This window comes from Macaca mulatta, chromosome 7, assembly GCF_049350105.2.
Source record: "Macaca mulatta isolate MMU2019108-1 chromosome 7, T2T-MMU8v2.0, whole genome shotgun sequence".
NCBI classification, from domain to species: Eukaryota; Metazoa; Chordata; class Mammalia; order Primates; family Cercopithecidae; genus Macaca; species Macaca mulatta.
Genome location: NC_133412.1, coordinates 50,335,660 through 50,357,230, shown reverse-complemented (window position 1 = coordinate 50,357,230; position 21,571 = coordinate 50,335,660). Strand labels below are relative to the sequence as shown.

Genomic DNA, 21,571 nt, shown 5'->3' with positions numbered 1-21,571 from the left:
TGCCTCCCGGGTTCAAGCGATTCTACTGCCTCAGCCTCTTGAGTAGCTGGGACTACAGGCGCCCACCACCTTGCCCGGATAATTTTTGTATTTTTAGTAGAGACAGGGTTTCACCATATTGGCCAGGCTGATCTTGAACTCCTGACCTCAGGTGATCCACCTGCCTCGGCCTCCCAAAGTTCTGGGATTACAGGTGTGAGCCACCACGCCCAGCCTCCCTTTAGGATATTAACAAGTTTTGTCTCTATCTCAGAACGTATTTTGGAATGCCCTTCCTGGAGCACTACAGACACTGTCTCTCAAAACACTCCTTGAACTAGCTTCACCATGTTGCTGACTGCCTTGTAAATTAAAGAAAATATCTTATACATATTCCTTCATTATTTGTATGAAAGTCAAGCCTTTCACATTGTGAAAATTATACTTCAGGCTGGGTGCAGTGGCTCATGCATGTAATCCCAGCACTTTGGAAGGCTGAAGTGGTGGGATCACTTGAGGCCAGGAGTTTGACACCAGCCTGGCCAACATGTTGAACCCCATGTGTACTTAAAAAAAAAAAAAAAAAATTAAAATTAGCTGGGTGTAGTTCCAGCTACTTGGGAGGCTGAGGCCCAAGAATTCCTTGAACCCAGGAGGTGGAGGTTGCCATGAGCTGAGATCATGCCACTGCACTCCAGCCAGAGCCAGAGCAAGACTCTGTCTCAAACAACAACAACAAAAGAACAAAGAAAATTATGCTTTGATACAGTATGCTAATATAAAGGGTATGATATGGTTTAGATCCGTCCCCATCCAAATCTCACCTTGAGATGCAATAATCCCCACGTGTCAAGGGCAGGACCAGGTAGAGATAACTGATTCATGGGAGCAGTTTCTCCCATGCTGTTCTCGCGATAGGGAGTGAGTTCTCACGAGACCTGATGGTTTTACAACAGGCTTTCCCCTTTGCTCGGCTCCCCTTCTCTCTCCTGCTGCCCTGTGAAGAGGTGTCTTCTGCTATAATTGTAAGTTTCCTGAGGCCTCCCCAACCATACAGAACTGAGTCATCTTAAACATTTTTTCTTTATAAATTACCCAGTTTTGGGTATTTCTTCATAGCAGCATGAGAATGGACTAATACAGTGTGCTGATCACAGCCCAGACAGTACTATACAGGGACTACTATACTTTGATGCTAGAGGGATTCCCATTAAGCTCAGGAGCAGTATATGTTATCATTACCATGATCTAACATTCTTCCAGAGGTTTTTAGGTCAGCAGTTGTCAACTGGAGGTGACTTTGCCTCCCTGGGGATATTTGACAATATCTGAAATCATTTTGGCTGTCACACTGAGTGCTACTGGCACGTAGCAGGCGGAGTCTGGGGATGCTGCTAAATATCCTGCGAGGCACAAACAGCTCCATAACAAAGAATTATCCAGCCCGAAACACCAATAGTGCCGCTGTTGAGAAACCCTAGTCTAGACAAATAAAACATGGGAAATCCATTAACATAAATGTGGGAAAATAATAAACTAGTATTTGCCAATGACAGTCTAGCTAGGAGGTCCAAAGAAGCGCCTGAAGAACAGTTAGATTTTGCAGGGGCTGCATGGCGGTTCATGCCTGTAACCCCAGTGCATTGTGAGGTCGCATTGGGAGGATCTCTTGAGGCCAGGAGTTCAAGACCAGCCTGGGCAATGTAGTGAGACCGCATCTCTACCAAAAATTAAAACATCAGCCAGATGTGGTGGTGCACTCTTAGAGTCCCAGCTGCTATGGTGGGAGTATCACTTGAGCCCAGGAGTTGGAGGCCATGGTGAGCTGTGATCATGCCACTATACTCAAAAAAATTATTTTGAGACAGGGTTTTTCTCTGTTGCATATGGGGGTCTTGCTATGTTGCCCAGGCTGGTCTCGAACTCCTAGCCTCAAGCAGTCTTCCTGCCTCAGCCTCTGAAAGTGTTGAGATTACAGGCATGAGCCACTCCCTTGGGCTTAGAAAATAAAAATAAATAAATAAATTACAAGGTGTTATGTGGCCAGTTGAAAGATGTCAGAAAACAGTTGTGCATGTGACTCCACTGTAACCAGTTATAAAAGTATCAGGATTAAGAAATTTACTGTGTCTGACTTTTCCAAGTTTAGGTTCCTGACGAAAGAATGAGATGGACCTTTTCTTCCTCCACTCCTCACCTCATTGCAAGAACCAGGACTGTGCATTTCGATGGGCAGGCTCTTACCTGTGGCAGGCCATGGGGGGCATGCAGAGCCTTTCTGTGTGTGTTTTCTGGGCACTCGGATAAAGACCCCCTTTCCAGGCCTTTGTTTAGGATATTTGGCCCATGGAGGAATGAGGCTGGAATCATTTGGGAGGGATAGAGGCTTCGACTGGAAGGAGGCGTGACCTGAACTGCAGGTTCTGGGCCTGCACTTTGTTTCCATGCAGCACCCCGTTAGTGGTGACTAGGGCCTGAAAGTCAGGGGCCTTTGGTGGCCAAGTGTTGGCTGGACAGGAGGAGCTGAGGAGGTGAGGGCCATCTCTCCAGCACTGCCCCCAGCTTGTCCCCAAATCAATGCCCTCTCATGGCTCAGACACAGACCCGGCCAGCAGCAGTACGGGTCAGGAAGGACGAATACACACAGTACGGATCTGCTCCACAGTCTCCGCCTCACTTCATCTCGGGTTGGAGGGAGTGAGTCCCCGCAGCACTGATGATATGCTGTCAGCTGAGAACATTCAGCTTGATTAGAAAGATAAGGTGGGACATCTCTTGGGCATGGCACGTGGAGCAGTGCCATCCCTCTGTGGCAGCGAGCCGAGCAATAAACCAGAATGTGCAAAACCTGCATCCCAGAATCACCATTCCTAGAGGGAAAGCCTGTATTGTCAAGATGCCCACAACTAAATTAACCCAGACATTTCACCCAGCCTCGAAACACCAGTAGAACTTTGACATTAATACACTAACCCTCAGGTCTATATAGAAACGTGTAAGAATAGCCACATACTGTAACGTACGGTCATTGAGAGGGAGGAACCCATCAGAACAAATGGAACCAAGTCCAGAAACATGTCTGTCTGGGCACAAGATGCCAGCCTGTGTGTCAGTCACAGAAGCACACCAGGGGGAGATATTTATTAAGATTTAAAAACGGGCTCCATAGCTCAGGCCTATAATTTCAGCACTTTGGGAGGCTGAGGTGGGAGGATCACTTGAGCCCAGGAGTTTGAGGCAGCAGTAAGCTATCATTGTGCCACTGCATTCCAGCCTGGATGACAGAGCGAGGCTCCATCTCAAACAGAAAATATAATAATAATAATAATAATAAAAAGGAACATGCACAACTTGGATGGATCTCAAAGGGCATTTGCTAAGTAGGAAAAAAAAAAAAAAAAGCCAGTCTCAAAAGGCCACCTACTGTGTGATTCCATTTATTTAATGTTCTTTTTTTCTTTGTTTGGTTTTGTTTTATTTTGTTTTTCAGATGAACTCTCACTCTGTGGCCCAGATTGGAATGCAGTGACATGATCTTGGCTCACTGCAGCCTCCGCCTCCCAGGTTCAAGTGATTCTTGTGCCTCAGTCTCCCAAGTAGCTGGGAGTATAGGTGCACACCATCATGCCTGGCTAATTTTTGTATTTTTAGTAGAGACAGGGTTTTGTCATGTTGGCCAGGCTGGTCCCAAACTCCAGGCATCAACAGTTCCAACTGCTTCGGCCTCCCAAAGCACTGGGATTATAGGTGTGAGCCACCGTGCCAGGCCTTCATTCATTCATTCATTCATTGAGAGTCTCACCCTGTCTCTCAGGCTGGACTGCAATGGCAGGATCATTGTAGCCTCCACCTCCCAGGTTCAAGTGATTCTTCTGCCTTAGCCTCCCACGTAGCTGGAACTACAAGCTGGTGCCACCATGCCTGGATAATTTTTGCATTTTATAATGTTCTTGAAGTGGGAAGATTATAAAGACAGAAAGCAGATTCGTGGTTGCCAGGAGTAGGAATACTGGAGGGAAAGAGCCTGGAATGAGTGTAGAGGAATAGCAGGAGGGGAATTTTTGTGGTGGTGGGACAGTTCTGTATCTTGATTGCAGCGGTGGTTAAAGGAGTCTACATATGTGATAAAATGGCATAGACCTAGACACACGACATCGTTCGATACTGTCCTACATTTATACAAAATAGAACCTTTGGAGAAAACTGAGTGAGGAGTCCATGAAACCTCTTTGTACCATCTTTGACATTTCCTCTGAATCTGTATTTCCAAATAAAGGGTTAAAATTTTTAAAGTTGCTTTAGACAAAAATATTGAATAAAAATAATGTTGATTGTATGCAGATCTGGCAAACCTTTGGCACACTGAATGACTGGTATCTCTAACCCATCCAATGCCCAATTGCCCCCGGCAGGCCCTGTCCTAGGCTAGGTTGCCTGCTGGAAGATAGGACTCTGGACTCTCTCCTGCTTGCCTTTGGTATAGAGATGCCAGATAAAATATAGGATGCCACGTTAAATTTAGATTTCTGATAAAAAATAAACTATTTTTTAGTAAGTATGTACCACGCATATTTAGGACACATCTATACTGAAACTTATTTTCTCGATTCTTTTTTCACCATCTTCACAGGTGTTGATATTTCTCTAAATTTTTTTTTTTTTTTTTGAGATGGAGTCTCACTCTGTCGCCCAGGCTGGAGTGCAGTGGCCGGATCTCAGCTCACTGCAAGCTCCGCCTCCTGGGTCTGCGTCATTCTCCTGCCTCAGCCTCCCGAGTAGCTGGGACGACAGGAGCCCACCACCTCGCCTGGCTAGTTTTTTGTATTTCTTTTTTAGTAGAGACGGGGTTTCACCGTGTTAGCCAGGATGGTCTCGATCTCCTGACCTCGTGATCCACCCGACTCGGTCTCCCAAAGTGTTGGGATTACAGGCTTGAGCCACCACGCCCGGCCCTCTCTAAATTCTTAAATGTATGTATGTAGTTACTTTAAAGCTCTTGCCTGCTAATTTCAATATGTGAGCCATTCATGGCTTTTGTGTTTTGTTTTGTTTTGTTTTGTTTTTTGAGATGGAGTTTCACTCTTGTAGCCCAGGCTGGAGTAAAATGGTGCCATCTAGGCTCACTGCAACCTCCACCTCGTGTGGCTGGTCTTGAATTTCTGACCTCAGGTGATCTGCCTGCCTCAGCCTCCCAAAGTGCTGGGATTACAGGTGTGAGCCACCATGCCCGGCCCTTTTGTTTGTTTCTTTGAGATAAGATCTCACTCTGTTGTCCAGGCTGGAGTGCAGTGGCATGATCTCAACTCACTGCAACCTCCACCTCCCAGGCTCAAGCCATCCTTTCCCCTCAGCCTTCCAACTAGCTGGGACCACAGGGACAAGCCACCAGCAGTCCTGACTGGTTTTGTGGAAGACAATTTTTCCACAGACGGGGTTGGGGGCGGTGTTTATGGTATGAAACTGTTCCACTTCAGATCATCAGGCATTAGGTTCTCATAAAGAGTGTGAAACCTAGAGCCCTCGCATGTGCAGTTCACATTAGGGTTCACGCTCCTGTGAGAATCTAATGCCTGTTGATCTGATGGGGGGCGGAGCTCAGGCAGTAACGCTCACTGCCCACCACTCCTCCTGCTGTGCAGCCTGGTTCCTAACAGGTCACCGACTGGTACAGTCCACAGCCTGGGGGTTACGGACCCCTGCACACCCCCACACCCAACTCATTTTTGAAGTTTTAGTAGAGATGGGGTTTTGCCATGTTGCCCAGGCTGGTCTCAAAGTCTTGAGCTCAAGTGAGCTACCTGCCTTGGCCTCCCAAAGTGCTGGGGTTACAGGCATGAGCCTCCATGCACGGTGGGTCTGTTTGTATTGACTGGTTTTCTCTTAATTTTAGGATACATTTTCTCTCTTTTTCACACATGTAGTCAGTATTGCTTGAGCTGTTGGATGTTGTGAACCTTCATTGTAGAGATGTGGATTATGTTATCCTGCTCTAGTGTTGAGTTTTATTTTGGCAGGGAATTAAATTACTGATGGGTTAACTTGATCATGTGTGTCAGACTACATTTTAGGTTTTGTTAGGGTGAGCTGTTGTTCAGTTTTGCCCTTATTCCTGGGGTATCTTCCTTAATCCCAAGGCATGGCCTTCTAGGCCCTCCTGGGAGTATCTGGGATATTCATCGAGGCCTGAGATTCCAAGAGTGGACACTCTGGCTGAACCAGAATTCAGATGTGTCTCCAGCACTCTGTGACCACTGAAATTGCTGTTTAGCTTTCAGCTCCCCATTGGCTGTTCTGTGTTGGGCCTTGCAGAGTCTCAATCCACACATTCATAGTGTGAGATTTGGCCAAGGACTTGCAGCAAACTCTATAAGATTTCTGGGGCTCCTTCTCTGCAACTCCATCCTTTCTGATACTCTGCCACATACATTTTAGCAGCCCTGAGCAGCAGTCTGTTTCCTCCACCAAACAACACTGATCCTTTCGGCCTGGACTCTGTTTCCTCATGCTATCATTGAGGGTTTGGAAACTTTCTCCACCAGAAAAATGTAGCAGTCCCTTCATGTGATTCCCTTCTCACAGATTGTACCTGGAACTGCCTATTGCCCAATGCCTGAAGACAATTTCTTCATGTACTTTGCGCAGCTTTGTAGTTGTTTATGCTGGGAGACTATCATCAATACAGGTACTCCATCGTGGCCACAATTTGAAGTACTATTAATATCATATTCATTCTATTCTAAAAGTAGAGAAGACAAAGACTAACAATTCTAAGAAAAATGGAAAGTTCAAACGGGAAAAATAAAGTTCAAAGAAAAAGAAATGCAAATCCTGCTGACACACAGGATAAAATGTTTAACTTCCCTGTTAATAAGAAAGATACAATTTTAGGCTGGGTGCAGTGGCTCACACCTGTAATCCCAGCACTTTGGGAAGCTGAGGTGGAAGGATCTCTTCAGGCCATGAAGTGGAGGTGGCAGTGAGCTCAGATAGTGCCACTTGGGGTTACAGAGCAAGATCCTGTCTCAAAAAAAAGAAAAAAAGAAAAAGATACGGATGTAAACAACATCCTGCAACCTCTACCTGTGGCCCTGATTGCTAACAGGGACCAGATTTGCCTCCAACCTTTAATAACTAGAAAAATGGAACAAAATATATAAAACAATAGTTTTCAGACATTGGAGAACGGTCGAGCAGAAGTATAATCCCTAAAAGAAGGTGAACCCTACAGTGTTCACCCTCGGAAGCAATTACAGGCTCCAGCACAGGGAGGGGAATCCAAAGTCCAGTGGTCGTGGTGGATTGAGGAGACAGAGATCAGAGCTTGGGAAGGTCTTCAAGGCCGGGAGAATTTGTGAGGTACAGTACCGGGCAGGAGGTGGGAGAAGAGAACGCGTGTGCTCTGGAGACCTATGGAAGATGCCCTCAAGCCCTTGGCAAAGGGCTGATATGGACATATGTGAGAAGAAAGGACCCAGGGAAAGAACCGCCAGAAAGCAGACCGAAGAATTCCCAGAGCTCACAACAGGCTAGAGATAACTCATATTTTCACTGGTCAGAATGAAAACACCTCATAACACTTAGGAAATGGAAAGGAAGCCTTAGAAAAGTATTGCCTTAATAGTGGGGCTAAATGAGCACTGGAGTAAAGGCTTCTCTGAAACTGTCCGAACAAAGATTGAAAGCAAATCTTGATAGATCCAACTTATTTCAAGTAACTAGTGCTGGAACAGAGTCCCACACTATTTAAAGGAAAACAAAATCCAACAATCACAACACAAAAGCACAATGTCTACCAGTCAATAAAAAATCACCAGGCAATGGCCAGGCACAGTGGCTCATGCCTGTAATCCCAGCACTTTGGAGGCCGAGGGGTGCAGATTGCCTGAGGCCAGGAGTTCAAAGCCAGCCTGGCCAACATGGCTAAATCCTGTCTCCACTAACAATACAAAAATTAGCTGGGAGTGGTGGTACCCAACTGTAGTCCCGGCTACTTGGGAGGCTGAGACATGAGAATCACTTGAACCCAAGGAGACAGAGATTGCAGCGAGGTGAGGTCACACCACTGCACTCCAGCCTGGGTGACAGAGTAAGACCCTATCAAAAAAAAAAAAAAAAAAAAAAAAAAAAAGGCAAACTAGAGCCTATAGCCAGGAGAGAAATCAATCAATGGAAATAGGCCCCAGAGATGATGTAATTAGTAGATACGGATGTTAAAAAATATATTATAAATATGTTCCATATGTTCAAGAAGGCTAGAAAAATCTGAACATGATGAGAAGAGAGAAATGGAAGATATATTGAAAAAAAAAACAAAAAACTCACAGGCTGACTGTGGTAGCTCACACCTGTAATCCCAGCACTTTGGGAGGCTTAGACATAAGGATTCCTTGAGCCCAGGAGTTCAAGACCAGCCTGTGCATTGTAAGGAGACCTATCTCTATAAGTAATTTAAAAATTAGCCAGGCATGGTGGCATGAACCTGTAGTCCCAGTTACTCAGGAGGCTGAGGCAGGAGGATCACCTGAACACAGGAGGTCGAGGTTTCAGTAAGCTGTGATTGCACCACTGTACTCCAGCCTAGGCAACACGGTGAGACCTTGTCTCAAAATAAAACAAAAAAGTATTACTAGAGATGAAAAAGTCAACTGTGCAGATATGGGATTAAAAGCAGTTAAAGTCAGTGAGGCCAAGTGTGGTGGCTCATGCCTGTAATCACCCCAGCACTTTGGGAGGCCGAGGCAGGAGGACTGTCTGAGGCCAGGAGTTTGAGACTAGCCTGGGCAATATAGTGAGGCCTCATCTCTAGACAAGAAAAGAAAAGAAAAGAAAAGAAAAGAAAAGAAAGAAAAGAAAAGAGGAAAGGAAAGGAAAGGAAAGGAAAGGAAAGGAAAGGAAAGGAAGGGAAAGGAAAAGAAAAGAAAAAAAAGTTTTCAAAAACTTTAATGAAGAAAAGATAAAGACTTTTTCACACAAAAGCCAGGCTGATCACCAGCAGGCCTACACTCTGAGAAGTGTTAAAAGCAGCTCTTTGGTCAGAAGAAAAAGGATACTAGATAGAAATTTGGATCTACACAAAGGAATGGAGACCACTGACATCATAAATACATGGATACATTGAAAAGATCCTATTTTCTCATTTTTTGATGTCTAGAAATCATTGAGGCAAAACTAGTAACATACTGTGGGGTTTATAACATGTGGAAGTAAAATGATGACAAGAATAGCACAAGGGACAGGTGGGAAAATGTAAGAATACTACCATAAGGTGGCAGTCACAGTTGAGGGAGGTGATAAATCTCTGTGATTCCACCTGGAATACTGCGTTGCTCCTGGAAGTGGGAAGAGGGAGTTTCAGAGACTTCCCCTGGGCTCTTCCTACTATAGGGGCTCATACCCACAGGTCAGGGAGTAAAGTGACAGCTCTGTTAGCTTCTAAGCATACTCGTATCGGTTGCATATTTAGTGACAGAGAAATGACAACTGGATGGGGCTGCGGTCTCTTCATCCAGGGTTCCATTTATTACCGAGCCTTCATGTGTCCTCAGGCTTGTTGGAGAGGGGACATGGTGGCATTGTGCATCTTATGGTGTCAGGGTCAGCTCTAATACTACGTAAATGATCCTCAGTCTGGGTGTTCCCTTTTCATCAGTTACTGTTACTCTTATCAATGACCCCAGATCCTTCTGGAGAATAATTAATGAATACCATGTGATAATGTTGCAGGATTTTTTCCACAAATACCCAGACTCCCCTACAATCCATGAGCTGTAGGTCTCAATTGTCTCAGTCTGAAAACTGGCTAGGAAATTGCGATTTTGTGTTGCAGCCTTCTGTGGGCCAGATCTCGTAGTTGTTGTTTCCTGCCACCACCTGGCATCTGCTGTTCTCGCCTTCCACCATTCCCACTGACACCATGAAGCCTGGTCTCATGGCAGCATCTCCTCTTGTTGATCCTGGCCTACAAAGGACAGTGCCACTGAGTCTCTGAAAGATTCAGGTGCCCTTCTCACTAGTGCCTTCCTTGTTAGCCTAGAGAGGGGAGTTCCTGTGAGGCCTCCAAGGGCACATAGGCAAGTGGTGGATTCTGAATCTGCTGGCATATAACGAACCATTCCAACATTCCTACCTCCCTGTACTTTCCAGCTTCTCTGATGCTTTGCCAATGCAGTTCTATAATCTACACCTAATTCACTGCAGCAACTGTTCCATCCACATTTCAAGGAGCCACTCCAGCAGTGTGTTAGAGCCCGAGGTGTCCTTGCCAAGTCATTAAATCCTGAGTGCTCCCAGGTCAGTGTATTCTCGTGTATACAGCCTTTAGTCTCCCACCCATGTGGGACAGCCTAGAGTAAAGATCCTGAAAGTAGCAGAACAGCAATTGATCAAGTGAACCCAAGATATGACTAAAACTATCTCTGATGGCAAAGCCTTTGATGACAAGAGTCTGGCTCATAGAAAGATAGCCCTGAGCATGGCACCTCTGACCAAATCCCTCGCTCTGACCTACTGAGCTTATGAGTCCAGCCTTGCTCACAGTTGGGGTTGGAGGAAGACCTCATGGAGTCCACGCGATAACTGCACTTCCTGGTTGCCTATCACTGCTGATTCCACCCACACCGTCCTCTGCCCCAGCCAGCCCAGCCCTGCCATGCCCTGCCATTGCAGTCAGGGCTCTTTGGGGGTGAGTGACAGAAAATTCACTTGAGTTGGCTTAGGCAAGAGGGGAAGCTCATTGGTCAGTAAGTTAGCCACGGGCAGAACAGGGAACAGTTGGGTCTCAGGAATACCTGGACTCAGAGTCAGCAGCACTGTTAGGATCTGCAGGCTCCTTCCCTTGTGTCCGTCTCCACCTCAGTCTGCAGATCAGTTTTGTGATCTCAGAGCAACTTTCCCCACAAGGTTGGAGTCAGACTGCTGGCAGTACGAGGCTTCCATCATCCTGGTTTTGACCCCAAGAAAGGACGGGACTCCCCTCCATTAGTTCCGATTCAGAAAATTCCAGAAAAAAGTTTCTGCTTGGTCTGGTCTGGGTTGGCTGGGTAGCTGGGACACAAACTGCCAAGCCCTCTAGTGTCATGTGTTTGAAGTAGGGTGGGGAGATGTATTACTTCAGTGTGCCATGCCAAAATACCACACACTGGGTGCCTTAAACCACAAACATTTATTTCTCACAGTTCTGGAGGCTGGGGAATCCAAGAACAAACTACCAGCAAGGTAGGTTTCATTCTGAGACCTCTTCTCTTGTCCCGTAGGTGGCTGCCATATTGTGTGCTCACGTGACCTCTTCTTTGTATTTGTGCAGACAGAGTGAGTGAGTGCACTCTCTGATGTCTCGACTTATAAGGACACTAATTCTACTGAATCAGAGCCCCACCCTTAGGACCTCATTTAACCTTAATGACTTCTTAGAGGCCTCATCTCCAAATACAGCCATGCAGAGGGTTAGGGCTTCAACATATGAATTTGGAGGAGACAGAGACTTTCAGTCCATGATGGGAAGAAAAACTATTCATGAGAAAAGGGGTGCAGTGCCCAGAAAAGGGGGCAGACAAAATGTTCTCTCCATTTTCCCAATATGCATCACACACACACACACACACACACACACACACACACAGCCCTACCTTTGTCCCTTCCCCACAAGGCCACTCCACATCCCATGATTATTTATCTACCTCCTATCCTGCTCTCTGGAGCTGCCCCCTTCCCTAAGTTGTCCTGTGGCTCACTGAATGCTACATACAGGTAGGTGCATGTAAATGTAACCCGGGGCCTCCTGGACCATGTGTGTCCTGAGCCCAACTATGGGACTGGGCAGGAAGTGGGCCTCACCCATGTCTATTGTCCTCAGGCAGAACCTAGCCCTGGGACATGAGCTCAGTGGGTGCTACAGCTTTGTTGGATTCACCTCAGGCCCCCTTTCCCTACATCCACTTATAAGGTTCCCAGGGCCTTGATACCTCTGTCCTTGGAAGAAAAGAATGCAATTACCCAGCTTACATGAACCTGCTGGTGGCTTCCTGCAACAGAATCACATAATTTTCTAGTTCAAGAGTCTACCAAGTGACTAGCACAGTGAACGAAGAAAGACCTACAACAAGGCATATCATTGGGAAATTCCAAGAACCCAAAGAGAGAAAATCCTAAAATCTTCCAGAGAGAAAAGACACGTCATATGTAAAGAGCCAAGACTCTGCATGACACCAGCTTCTTCCCAACAACACTGGGAACTAGAAAGTAATAGAGCAATATTTCCCAATGTGAGGAGAAGGTACATTTAAATTACAGCATTACATCCAGTCAAACTACTAATCAGGAGTTGCGGTAGAACAATGACATCCTAAAATTCATGAGGGTCAGAAAGCTTGGCTTCCATTCATTCTTTCTCTGGAAGCCACTGGAAGCTGTGCTGCAACACAACGAGAGGATAAACCAAGGAAAAAGATCTGGGGCCAGGGAACAAGAGATGCACACAGAAGTAAGCAGGTAGAGTTGATCTACTACCTGCTTGAAAAAACTATTTAAAAATCCCTAACCCAAAGAAGGCCAGAGCTCTCATGAATCTCACCCAACAGATTTCAAAGTCAAAGCTGAGGGCATTTGAAATCAAAGCCTGGCTAGACAGAGATGAGGCTCCTGGGAGGGAACAGGTGCAGTCCTGCTCAGGCTGCAGTGTCCTTGGGCTGCAGCTGGATAAGGGCTCCCTGTGGGCCACAGCTTCTAGGGACAGAGTTTGGGGTAGTTTGACTGTCTGATTTGTAGGACTCTGGTGATGAGCTCAGCTGGGAAACTGTGTGGTAATGGGAAGGGAATGGTTTTGCTTTTCCAAATCGTCTACCCACTGCATGCTTGGATCCACATTGGAACTCAGTGTGGAAACTGCCTTTGAACAGCCTATGCCTGAACTCTGGGCCATATGTCCAGTTCCCGGCCTCCAGCTTTGTTTATTCTTTACCCCCAGCCATCACTGATGCCAGATCCATCCTCCCAAATATCCTTTCATCGTGTTACCCTCCCCACCACCTCATGGCACCTTCTACACAATAGGAAATGCCTTCCACCTCAGCCTGGCATTCAAGGTTCTTTTCATGTGGCTCACCTCTCACCAGCCCACCTCTCACCACTCCACATCTCCCTGTGGGCCCTGCTCAATTGGATCAATTTTTTCTATCCATGAGCTGAACTTTCCCACCTCCATACTGTTGCTTACACTGTGAACTTCCTGTTAATGTTCTCTCTCTCTCCCCCCACCAAGTCCAAATGCTATAAACTAAATTGTGTCTCCCCAAAATTCATACTTGGAGCCCTAACACCCTATGTGATTGTATTTGGAAACAGGCTCCTAGGAAGTAAAGTTAAGTGAGGGAAGAGGGGCAGAGTAAGATGGCTCATAGTTGTCTCTACCAATCCTTCCCCCTGCAAGAAAATCAAATGTAACAACAGTCTCCACCAGAAAACCATCTTCATAAGAACCAAAAATCAGGCAAGGACTCACAGGACGTGAGTGGTTTAACTTCATGTGGCTGAAGGAGGCACTGAGGAGGGTAGGAGAGACAGTCTTGAAACACCAATGTCACCCCTGCCCTTTCCCCTCCCCCAGCAGTCACCGCTGTGGGGCTGAGAGAGAATCTGTGCATCTAGGGGAGGGAGAATGCAGCAACTGTGGGACTTTGCCTTGGACTCAGTGCTGCCCTGTCACAGCAGAAAACAAAACCAGGTGGAACTCACGTGACACCTGCCCATGGAGGGAGCATTTAGGCCAGTCCTACGCAGAGGGCTTCACCCATCCCAGTAGTTACAAGGCTTGAGGCTTGGGTTTTCACAAGCCTTGGCATGGCAGGCTATTATGCTCTGGGGCCCTAAATAAACTTGAAAGGCAGTCTAGACCATAAGGACTTCAACTCCTAGGGAAGTCCTAATGCCATGCTGGGCTCAGAGCCAGTGGACTCAGGGAACACAAGATCTAGAGAGACACCAGCCAGGGCAGCCAAGGGAGTGTTTGCACAACCCCTCCCCCAACCCCAGGCAACGCAGCTTGCACTAACTCAAGTGACTCCCTTTTGCTTCAGGACAGGAAGGGGTAGAGTAAAGAGGACGTTATCTCACATCTTGGACAGCAGCTCAGCCACAGTAGGACAGAGCACCTGTCAGAGTTGAGAGGCCCCCATTCCAGGACCTAGCTCCTGAATTAGCTTTCTAGATATACCCTGGGCCAGAAGGGTGCATCTTTTGCCTTAAAGGAAAGATTCTAGACCTGGCAGGATTTATCACCTGCTGACTCAAGAGCCCTTGGGCCCTGAATAGCCAACAGTGATACCCAGGTAGTATGCGATGGGCCTGGAGTAAGGCTCTGAGACATGCTGGCTTCAGGGGAGGCCCAGCACATTCCCAGCTATGGTGGCTGTGGTGAGAGACTTCTACTTAAGAAAAGTAGAGGGAAAGGTAAAAGGGACTTTGTCTTGCAACTTAGGTGCCTGCCTGGCCACAATGGGGTAGAGAGCACCAAATGGCCTCTTATGGTCACTGATTTTAGGCCTTGGCTCTTAAACAGCATTTCTGGGCCTGCCCTAGGCCAGAGGGGAGCCCACTGCACTGAAGAGTGAGGCCCAGGCCTGGAAGCATTCACCACAAGTGACTTAGGAGCCCTTGGGCCCTAAGTAAACATCAACAGTAGCCTGGCAGCACTACCTGTGGGCCTGTGGTGGTGGCCACAGGGTGAGGCTCCACTGCCTGTGGAAAGCGAAAGGCAGACTGGGAAGCACTTTGTCTCACGGTTTCAGTGTCACCTCAGCTGCCTTAGAATAAAGCACCAGGTAAATTTCTAAGGTTTTTTACTCCAGTCTCTGGCTCGCAGACAGCATCTTCGGATCCAGCAGGGCCTGAGGGAACTTGTTGCCCTGAAGGGAAAGACACCAGCCTGGCTGGCTTTGCCATCTGCTGACTGGAGGGTCCCAGGGCCTCGAGTGAACATAGGCAATAGCCAGGTAGTGTTGACAGGGCTTTGAGTGAGACCCAGTGCTTTGCTGGCTTTAGGTCTGACCCAGTGCAGTCCCAGTGGTGGTGGCCATAGGGATGTTGTGTCAGTCCACCCCCAGCTCCAAGTGGCTCAGCAGAGAGAGAGAGACTGTTTTTTTGGAGAGAAATTACAGTTATGGGTAGAGAATAAGGATCTCTACTGTCTGGTAGCCCAGAGAATTCTTCCAGATCTTATCCGAGACCACCAAGGCAGCTCCTCTATCAGTCTGCAAGAACTATAGCATAATTGGGCTTGGAGTATATCTAATAAAGATACACTTTAGATCACAACACCCACATCCTTTCAAATACTTGGATAGGCTAAGAAGTTGGTGGGAGCTTGAAATCAGCCATGGAACATCTGCACCACCAAAAATGGCAAACACTACAGAACAGACTCTGTTCCTGCCCCGACAGAGAGCCCCTTGGGTAACAACAGCACACCACTGCCCCATCCCTGAGCGGAGCGCTGTGTGTTGCAGCAGAGTGGGGACGGGTGTCTTCTTCCTTGGGCTACAGAATACGTATTTCTTTCCTCAGCATATGGATCATTCTCAAGGACAGACCATATCTTAGGTCAAACGACAAGTCTTCAAACATTTTTAAAAATTGAAATAATATCAAACATCTTCTCTGATCACAATGGAATAAAACTAGAAGTTAGTAACAAGACAAATGTTGGAAACTATACAAACACATGGAGATTAAATAATATGCTCTGGAATGACCAGTGGGGTCAATGAAGAAATTAAGAAGGAAACTGAAATCTTTCTTAGATGATAATGGAAACACAACATGTCAGAACCTACGGGATACGACAAAAGCAGTACTAAGAGGAATTTTATGGCTATAAACACCCACTTTTAAAAAGTAGAAAAGCATCAAATAAACGACATAACAATGCACCTTAAAGAAATAGAAAAGCAAGAGCAAAGCAAACCCAAAATTATTGGAAGAAAAGAAATAATACAGATCAGAACAGAAATAAATGAAATTGAAATGAAAAAAACAAAGCATCCATGAAAAGAATAGTTGGTTTTTGGAAAAGATAAACAACATTGACAAACTTTTAGCCTAACTAAGACTAAGACAAAAAGAAGACCCACATGAATAAAATCAAAGATGAAAAAGGAAACATTACAACTGATACCGCAAAAATTCACAGGATCACTAGTGGCTATTATAAGCAACTATATACAAAGAAATAAGAAAACCAACTAAAAATGGATCAATTTCTAGACACATCCAGCCTATCAAGATTGAACCATGATGAAATCCAAAACTTGAACAGTAACAAATAATGAGATCGAAATGGTAATAAAAAGTCTCCCAGCAAAGAAAATCTGGGACCTAGTGCTTCACTGCTGAATTTTACCAAACATTTAAAGAAAAACTCACACCAACCTTACCCAAACTATTCCAAAACTAGAGAACTTACCCAACTATTCCAAACTCATTCTACAAGGCTAGCATTACTCTGATACCAAAACCAAAGATACATCCAAAACAGAGAACTACAGGTTAATATCACTGATGAATACTGATGCAAAAATCCTCCACTAAATATTAGCAAATTGAATTCAAAAATACACTAAAGTTGGGGTGCAGTGTCCCAGGTTCACTCAACCCTTCCCCTTCTCCTGTGTGTGTCTACTTTGGCTGTGCTCCTCGGGGGCAGCAGTGGTGGCAATGTTGGTGTGTGGGCCTCCCAGGACAATGGGAAAGCGAGTGTGCCCTTCTCGCCTCCTTCCAGGTGTCTGTAGCCTGGCACCAGCTCTGGCCAGGTCTTCAAGCAAGGGACCTGGAGATGTTCTTTTCCAATTTCTGGACTGGGAAATAGAGGCAAATTCTGGGTACTAGAGTCAGAACTAAGACGAGGCTGAATCGGGGGAGTCTGGGGTCCTGAGAGGCAGAGACCTGAAACCTTCTAGAGCGTGTGGGGAGCTGGGTGTGTGTTCTGGCCAGTTGCTTTTCCCTCTGCCTCAATGTTCCAGGTACCCTTGGAGGGGCTGAGATCCTGGGGATGTCTGGAACCTGGCTGCATGGACTGGCCACCCTGATGCCCTACTTGTCGGGACATTCACAGAACAAACGGGGCAGGGAGGTGGAGCGCAGCCCCTTCCCATGGGACCTCAGAGAGTGCACCTCTTGGTCAGAGGTGAAATGGTGTCTGACCACTGGCTCCTGGAAGGGGTAAGAAATCAGAAGGTGGGGAAACAAAGAGCATAAGGGAGTCTCGGAGGGACCACAGAGGAAGGTGGCAAAGGAGGTGTAGGGGGAGTCAGCTCACCATGGCCTCCCGGCTCTCTAGGTCCTCCAGGATGCGTGACATGGGCTGAGGCACCTCCTCCTCCTCAGTGTCCAGATGTCCTCCTTCATCTCCTGTGGGGAGGTGGCCAGAGGGGTCCTCAGACAACCCAACTAGGGAGGTACTGTGGGCCCACCTCTCCCCACCCTCACTGTGTAACCCTGACCCAGCCCTTCCCCAGAGGGGAATGAGCTGCTGTTCTTTATTTTTCCTTTTAAGCACCAAGATCTTGCTATATTTCCCAGGCACAGTCCTGCTACCACTTGGTGTGGGAGTTCTGACCTGTTCCCTTTCTGATCTGGGCCAGTCCACCCATCCTTAGGCAACCTGGTGGCCCCTCAATCCCAGGAGGTCACCATATTCATGCCGAGCTTAGTGCAGACACCCGGTCGGCATAATGACCAGCTGTTCTAAAGGTCTCTTCCAGCTTCTCAATCCTATGCTGCTGACAGTCCCCCCTTCCTCCTGGGGCTGTCTCCTCCTTCTCTGAGTGGTCTCCTGTACCTTCTCCAGGGAGAGCCATGAGGCTCAACTGGGTCTCTAGCTGCTATTTCTGTTGGCTGGGAGCTTCTAGGCGCTCCTAAGGGGACGGGAAAGAGAGTGAGAAGGCACGGAAGATGCCAGGTCATCCCTCTTGGAGCTCTGTCCTCAGCAAGTCCCTCCCCTGGGTCTCCTGCAGTTTTGGCAGGCCATCTCAGCCACCGGTTTTCCCCAAGCTTCCTGCTGCTGCAGTGGGTCCACGAGCTGGGTCTGCAGTAACTGCCTGTGCAGTGCCTCCTTCTCAGAGGTCAGCGGCTGATAGGTGGCCACGTACTGCTGCAGGTGACCCAGGTACTAGTCTCGCCGCTGCTCCACCACCAGGAAGACCCTGGGCATGAGGGCACGTGGTGACTTGCTTCCAGATTCTGGGCCCATTAATAGGGTAGCGAGAGCACTGTGGGGCTCTGTCATCTGCCCAGGTCCCTGGCCCCTTGCTCCAGGCCATAGAGAATTCCTCCCTTGCCTAGAACCCCATACTTCCTTCCCCAGCCTAAAATCTCACCTCCTTCCTACCATTTAAACTGTAGGCCACAGACTGGTGGAAAACCAGAGGGAGCCAACCACCATCTGCTAAGTGTGCTACAAGCCTAATGCTTTCCATGTATTCTCTCATTTAATCCTCAGCACCTCTGCAAGCAAAATGCTAACTTGCTTTTGAAGTTAACGAAACAGAGACTTAGAGATGCAAAGTAGTTGAAGGGTGACCAGTGGAACCCAGGCCGGAATCCAGTTTGAATCTCAGGAGGCTTTTTTGTTTTGTTTTGTTTTGAGACAAGAGTGTCACTCTGTGGCCCAGGCTGGAGTGCAGTGGTACAATCTCAGCTCACTGCAACCTCCACCTCCCAGGCTCAAGCGATTCTCGTGCCTCAGCCTCCTGAGTAGCTGTGATTAAAGGCATGTGCCACCATGCCTGGCTAATTTTTTTCTTCTTTTTTTTTTTTTGGTAATTTTAGTAGAGATGAGATTTCATGATGTTGGCCAGGCTGGTCTCAAACTCCTGACCTCAAGGGATTCTCCTGCCTCAGCCTCCCAAAGTGCTGGGATTATAGGCGTGAGCCACCAGCCCCGGTATAAGGAGCCTCTTATACCACTGTCTCTTCCCCTCTGATTGGGAGGCTCCATGCCTCTAGCTGGGAGTATAATGTCCAGACATGGGAGGAACCCAGGGCTACCCACCTCTAAAAGTCAGACGGCAGGAAGCAAGAAACAGTCACAGGACTGCCCTGAAGGGTGCTGGCATCGCCTGCCCCCAGGCTGGAGCTGCCTTTGGCCTCACACCTCCCTTCCCCAGAGGCTGGTGCCTGCCTCCCAGCCCTTCTTGGATGGGGCAGAGCTTACCATCTCCTTCACCTCGCTCAGCTTCTTCTCCTGCAGCTCCTTTACTTGCTGCTCCAACTGCAGAGCGCTCTTGTTCTCACTGTTCTGGACAAAGAGAAGCAATCAGCAGCCACCCACTGCAGCTGGAGACCCCAGAACTTGATGTCTGCCTCCCATGTCAAGGGGAAGGGTGGGGGCAGGTTAGAAAAATCATCCCCTCTCTCTCACAGTCATCAGAGCAGGGCTCTGGCTCACAGGTTCCTTTAGAAGTACCATTTCATGTGAGGGCTACATATGCCCATTTTACAGGTGGGGAAACAACGGCATGGAGGGCCAGGGAGGAGGGCAGGCTCCCGTGGTGGGGCAACCCACCAGCTCCTGGAAGTTGTACTGTGCCTCGCCCAGCTGCTCGCCAAGCTCGTGGTTCTGGGAGAGCACGTGGCTGATGGTGGTGCAGTCATTCTGCATGGTATGCATGTGTGTCTCTGCCTGCTCGACCCAGAGCTTGGCTTTCTGCTCCAGTTCCAGCAGCCTCTTCTCGTGCTCCCTCAGCCTCTCCTCCTGCTCCCACAGCATCTCCTCCTGCTCCCACAGCCTCTCCTCCTGTTTCCTCAGCCTCTCCTCCTGCTCCAGCAGCCTCTCCTTCTCCAGCAGCCTCTACCTCCTGCTTTCTCAGCCTTTCTCCCTGTTCCCGCAGCCCCTCCTGCTCCAGCATCTCTCCTCCTGCTCCCAAAGCCTCTCCTGCTGCAGCAGCCTCTCCTGCTCCCACAGCCTCTCCTCCCACTCCTGCAGCCTCTCCTGTTCCAGGACTGTGTGGAACAGTTCTTTTAAAAACTAGACAACAGGCTTGGAAATGACTTGATCTTTACTGACCGAGTTGTATACTGAGCCTACCCCTTGCCCTTTTAAGGGGCACTGTGTGGAATGGCCTGGGCTCCCCACATCGAAACTTCTCATCTTCACCATCCAGTCCTCGAGCTGCTGTGTGGCCTCCGAGCTCTGCGTCCAGTGCTCGCTCCCCACGGTGCCCCCAACTCACCCACAGCAGCTGACTCACCCCAGGCTGCCTCTAACAACCATACACAAAAGCAGCGAGAAATGAGCATGCTGCCTTCTGGGCAGGACACTGCATCCTGCAGAAGGGACCTTCAGGCTCACTCCTGCATCTGGGAAGCCAGGCTGCCAGGGGACGGGGCAGCTCATTGGACTCACCCTGTCCTCTTCCTGCTGCTGCATGGAGACAGCAGAGGGAGCCTGCTCCAACTCTCCAATACGCTGCAAGGAATATTTCAAGTGGCTGGTCAGATCCTTGGATTCTCCTGTAATGAAAGAGGTTGAGATGGGGCCCAAAGGACTCCCCCTAAAGACTTGTCAAAGTGCTAGGTTGCAGGATAACAGGGTGCCAGATTCCCACCCTCGAAGGGAGTGGCGGCACGTTTAGTATGGTAAACTGTGGTCTTCACGTCTGCCTTTTCCAACATGAGGATGTTGATTGTCTGGAATTGAACCTTTGGGAGAAAAGCCAAGCAAGCACTGAAAGAGAAGGAAAGAAACATTCTTGGGAGGACAGGAGAAAACTCCACACCTTCCACTCACCCCTAACTGCTCTGTTTGTGCTTTGTGTATTTCCATAGTTTGCTTTCTTTTCCTATAGGAAGAGGAAGACAGAGCCCTTACCCGAAGGAGACAGAGATGGCACAGCAAGAGACATGCCACCAGCATGCCACCAATGCCCCAGGACAGGCCTACCCATGGGACCAGGTTACCGGGGGATAACCTGGAAGGATGGGGTAGAATCTGAGGGGTGAGCCTTCTTCCCCAGGCTGGGAGTGGGCGACATGAGACTGGCACCTCTACATTTGAGTGCCTCCCAAACGCAGCAGTCATGAATTCCCCCCAAACCCAGCATTTATATCATGAACAAAAAAAAAAAAAAGTTACTTCTTCCAGCTGATGTTCCACTTGTTTCTTCTGTTGTTTCTGTGGGGAGAGTCAAATTCAGGTGACTGACGGGGCTCTATTCCCCAGACCAGGATGTGGTAGGCGGGGGCCAGGAATGGATTTTAAAGGCAAAGTTCTCAGGCCAAGTGGCAACACGAACTGGTCAACTCTCCTCAAGCTCCCAAAGACAGAGGATTTGGGTCTTTGCTGGTTTTCGCCAATAGCCACAGAACTCAAAATCTGAATCTGGATTCTCTCGAAAGGACAGTAACATAAACCTCTAGAGATGGAGTCTGAGAAAGGCCCACCCTTCTGCCAGCTTGTGATTTAGAAAGGTGTGTTCATTCAACAAACATTTACTGAGCACATACAAGCCAGGTACGGTTCTTCACAGCAGAGATACAGGACAGAAAAGGACAGACGAGAGCCCTTGGCCCTGAGGTTTCCATTCTAGGGTCCCAAATCTCCGAC

The 21,571-nt window shown here is 48.0% G+C and overlaps 1 protein-coding gene and 1 long non-coding RNA gene across 4 annotated transcripts in view; one reads left to right on the top strand and one right to left on the bottom strand.

The window, feature by feature from the left end:
* LOC712182 (uncharacterized) overlaps window positions 1-21,571 on the bottom strand; it is a 60,397-nt gene that overhangs the window by 5,256 nt on the left and 33,570 nt on the right. Inside the window, exons 3-6 of one of the 3 annotated variants that reach the window (XM_077939784.1) lie at window positions 20,372-20,434; window positions 19,181-19,264; window positions 17,285-17,376; window positions 11,122-13,616 (exon numbers count right to left, since the gene is read on the bottom strand). In XM_077939784.1, the coding sequence (XP_077795910.1) occupies window positions 17,302-17,376; window positions 19,181-19,264; window positions 20,372-20,434 (222 nt within the window). In that variant the 3' untranslated portion in view covers window positions 11,122-13,616; window positions 17,285-17,301. Of the gene's footprint in view, window positions 1-11,121; window positions 13,617-17,284; window positions 17,377-19,180; window positions 19,265-20,371; window positions 20,435-21,571 lie in introns of those variants that run through there. The other 2 variants (XR_013395727.1, XM_077939785.1) reach the window with 2 other exon arrangements.
* LOC144329963 (uncharacterized) overlaps window positions 4,628-21,571 on the top strand; it is a 96,468-nt gene continuing 79,524 nt past the window's right edge. The window contains exons 1-2 of the long non-coding RNA XR_013395732.1: window positions 4,628-5,267; window positions 5,512-6,867. This is a non-coding gene — a long non-coding RNA (uncharacterized LOC144329963). The remainder of the gene's footprint in view (window positions 5,268-5,511; window positions 6,868-21,571) is intronic.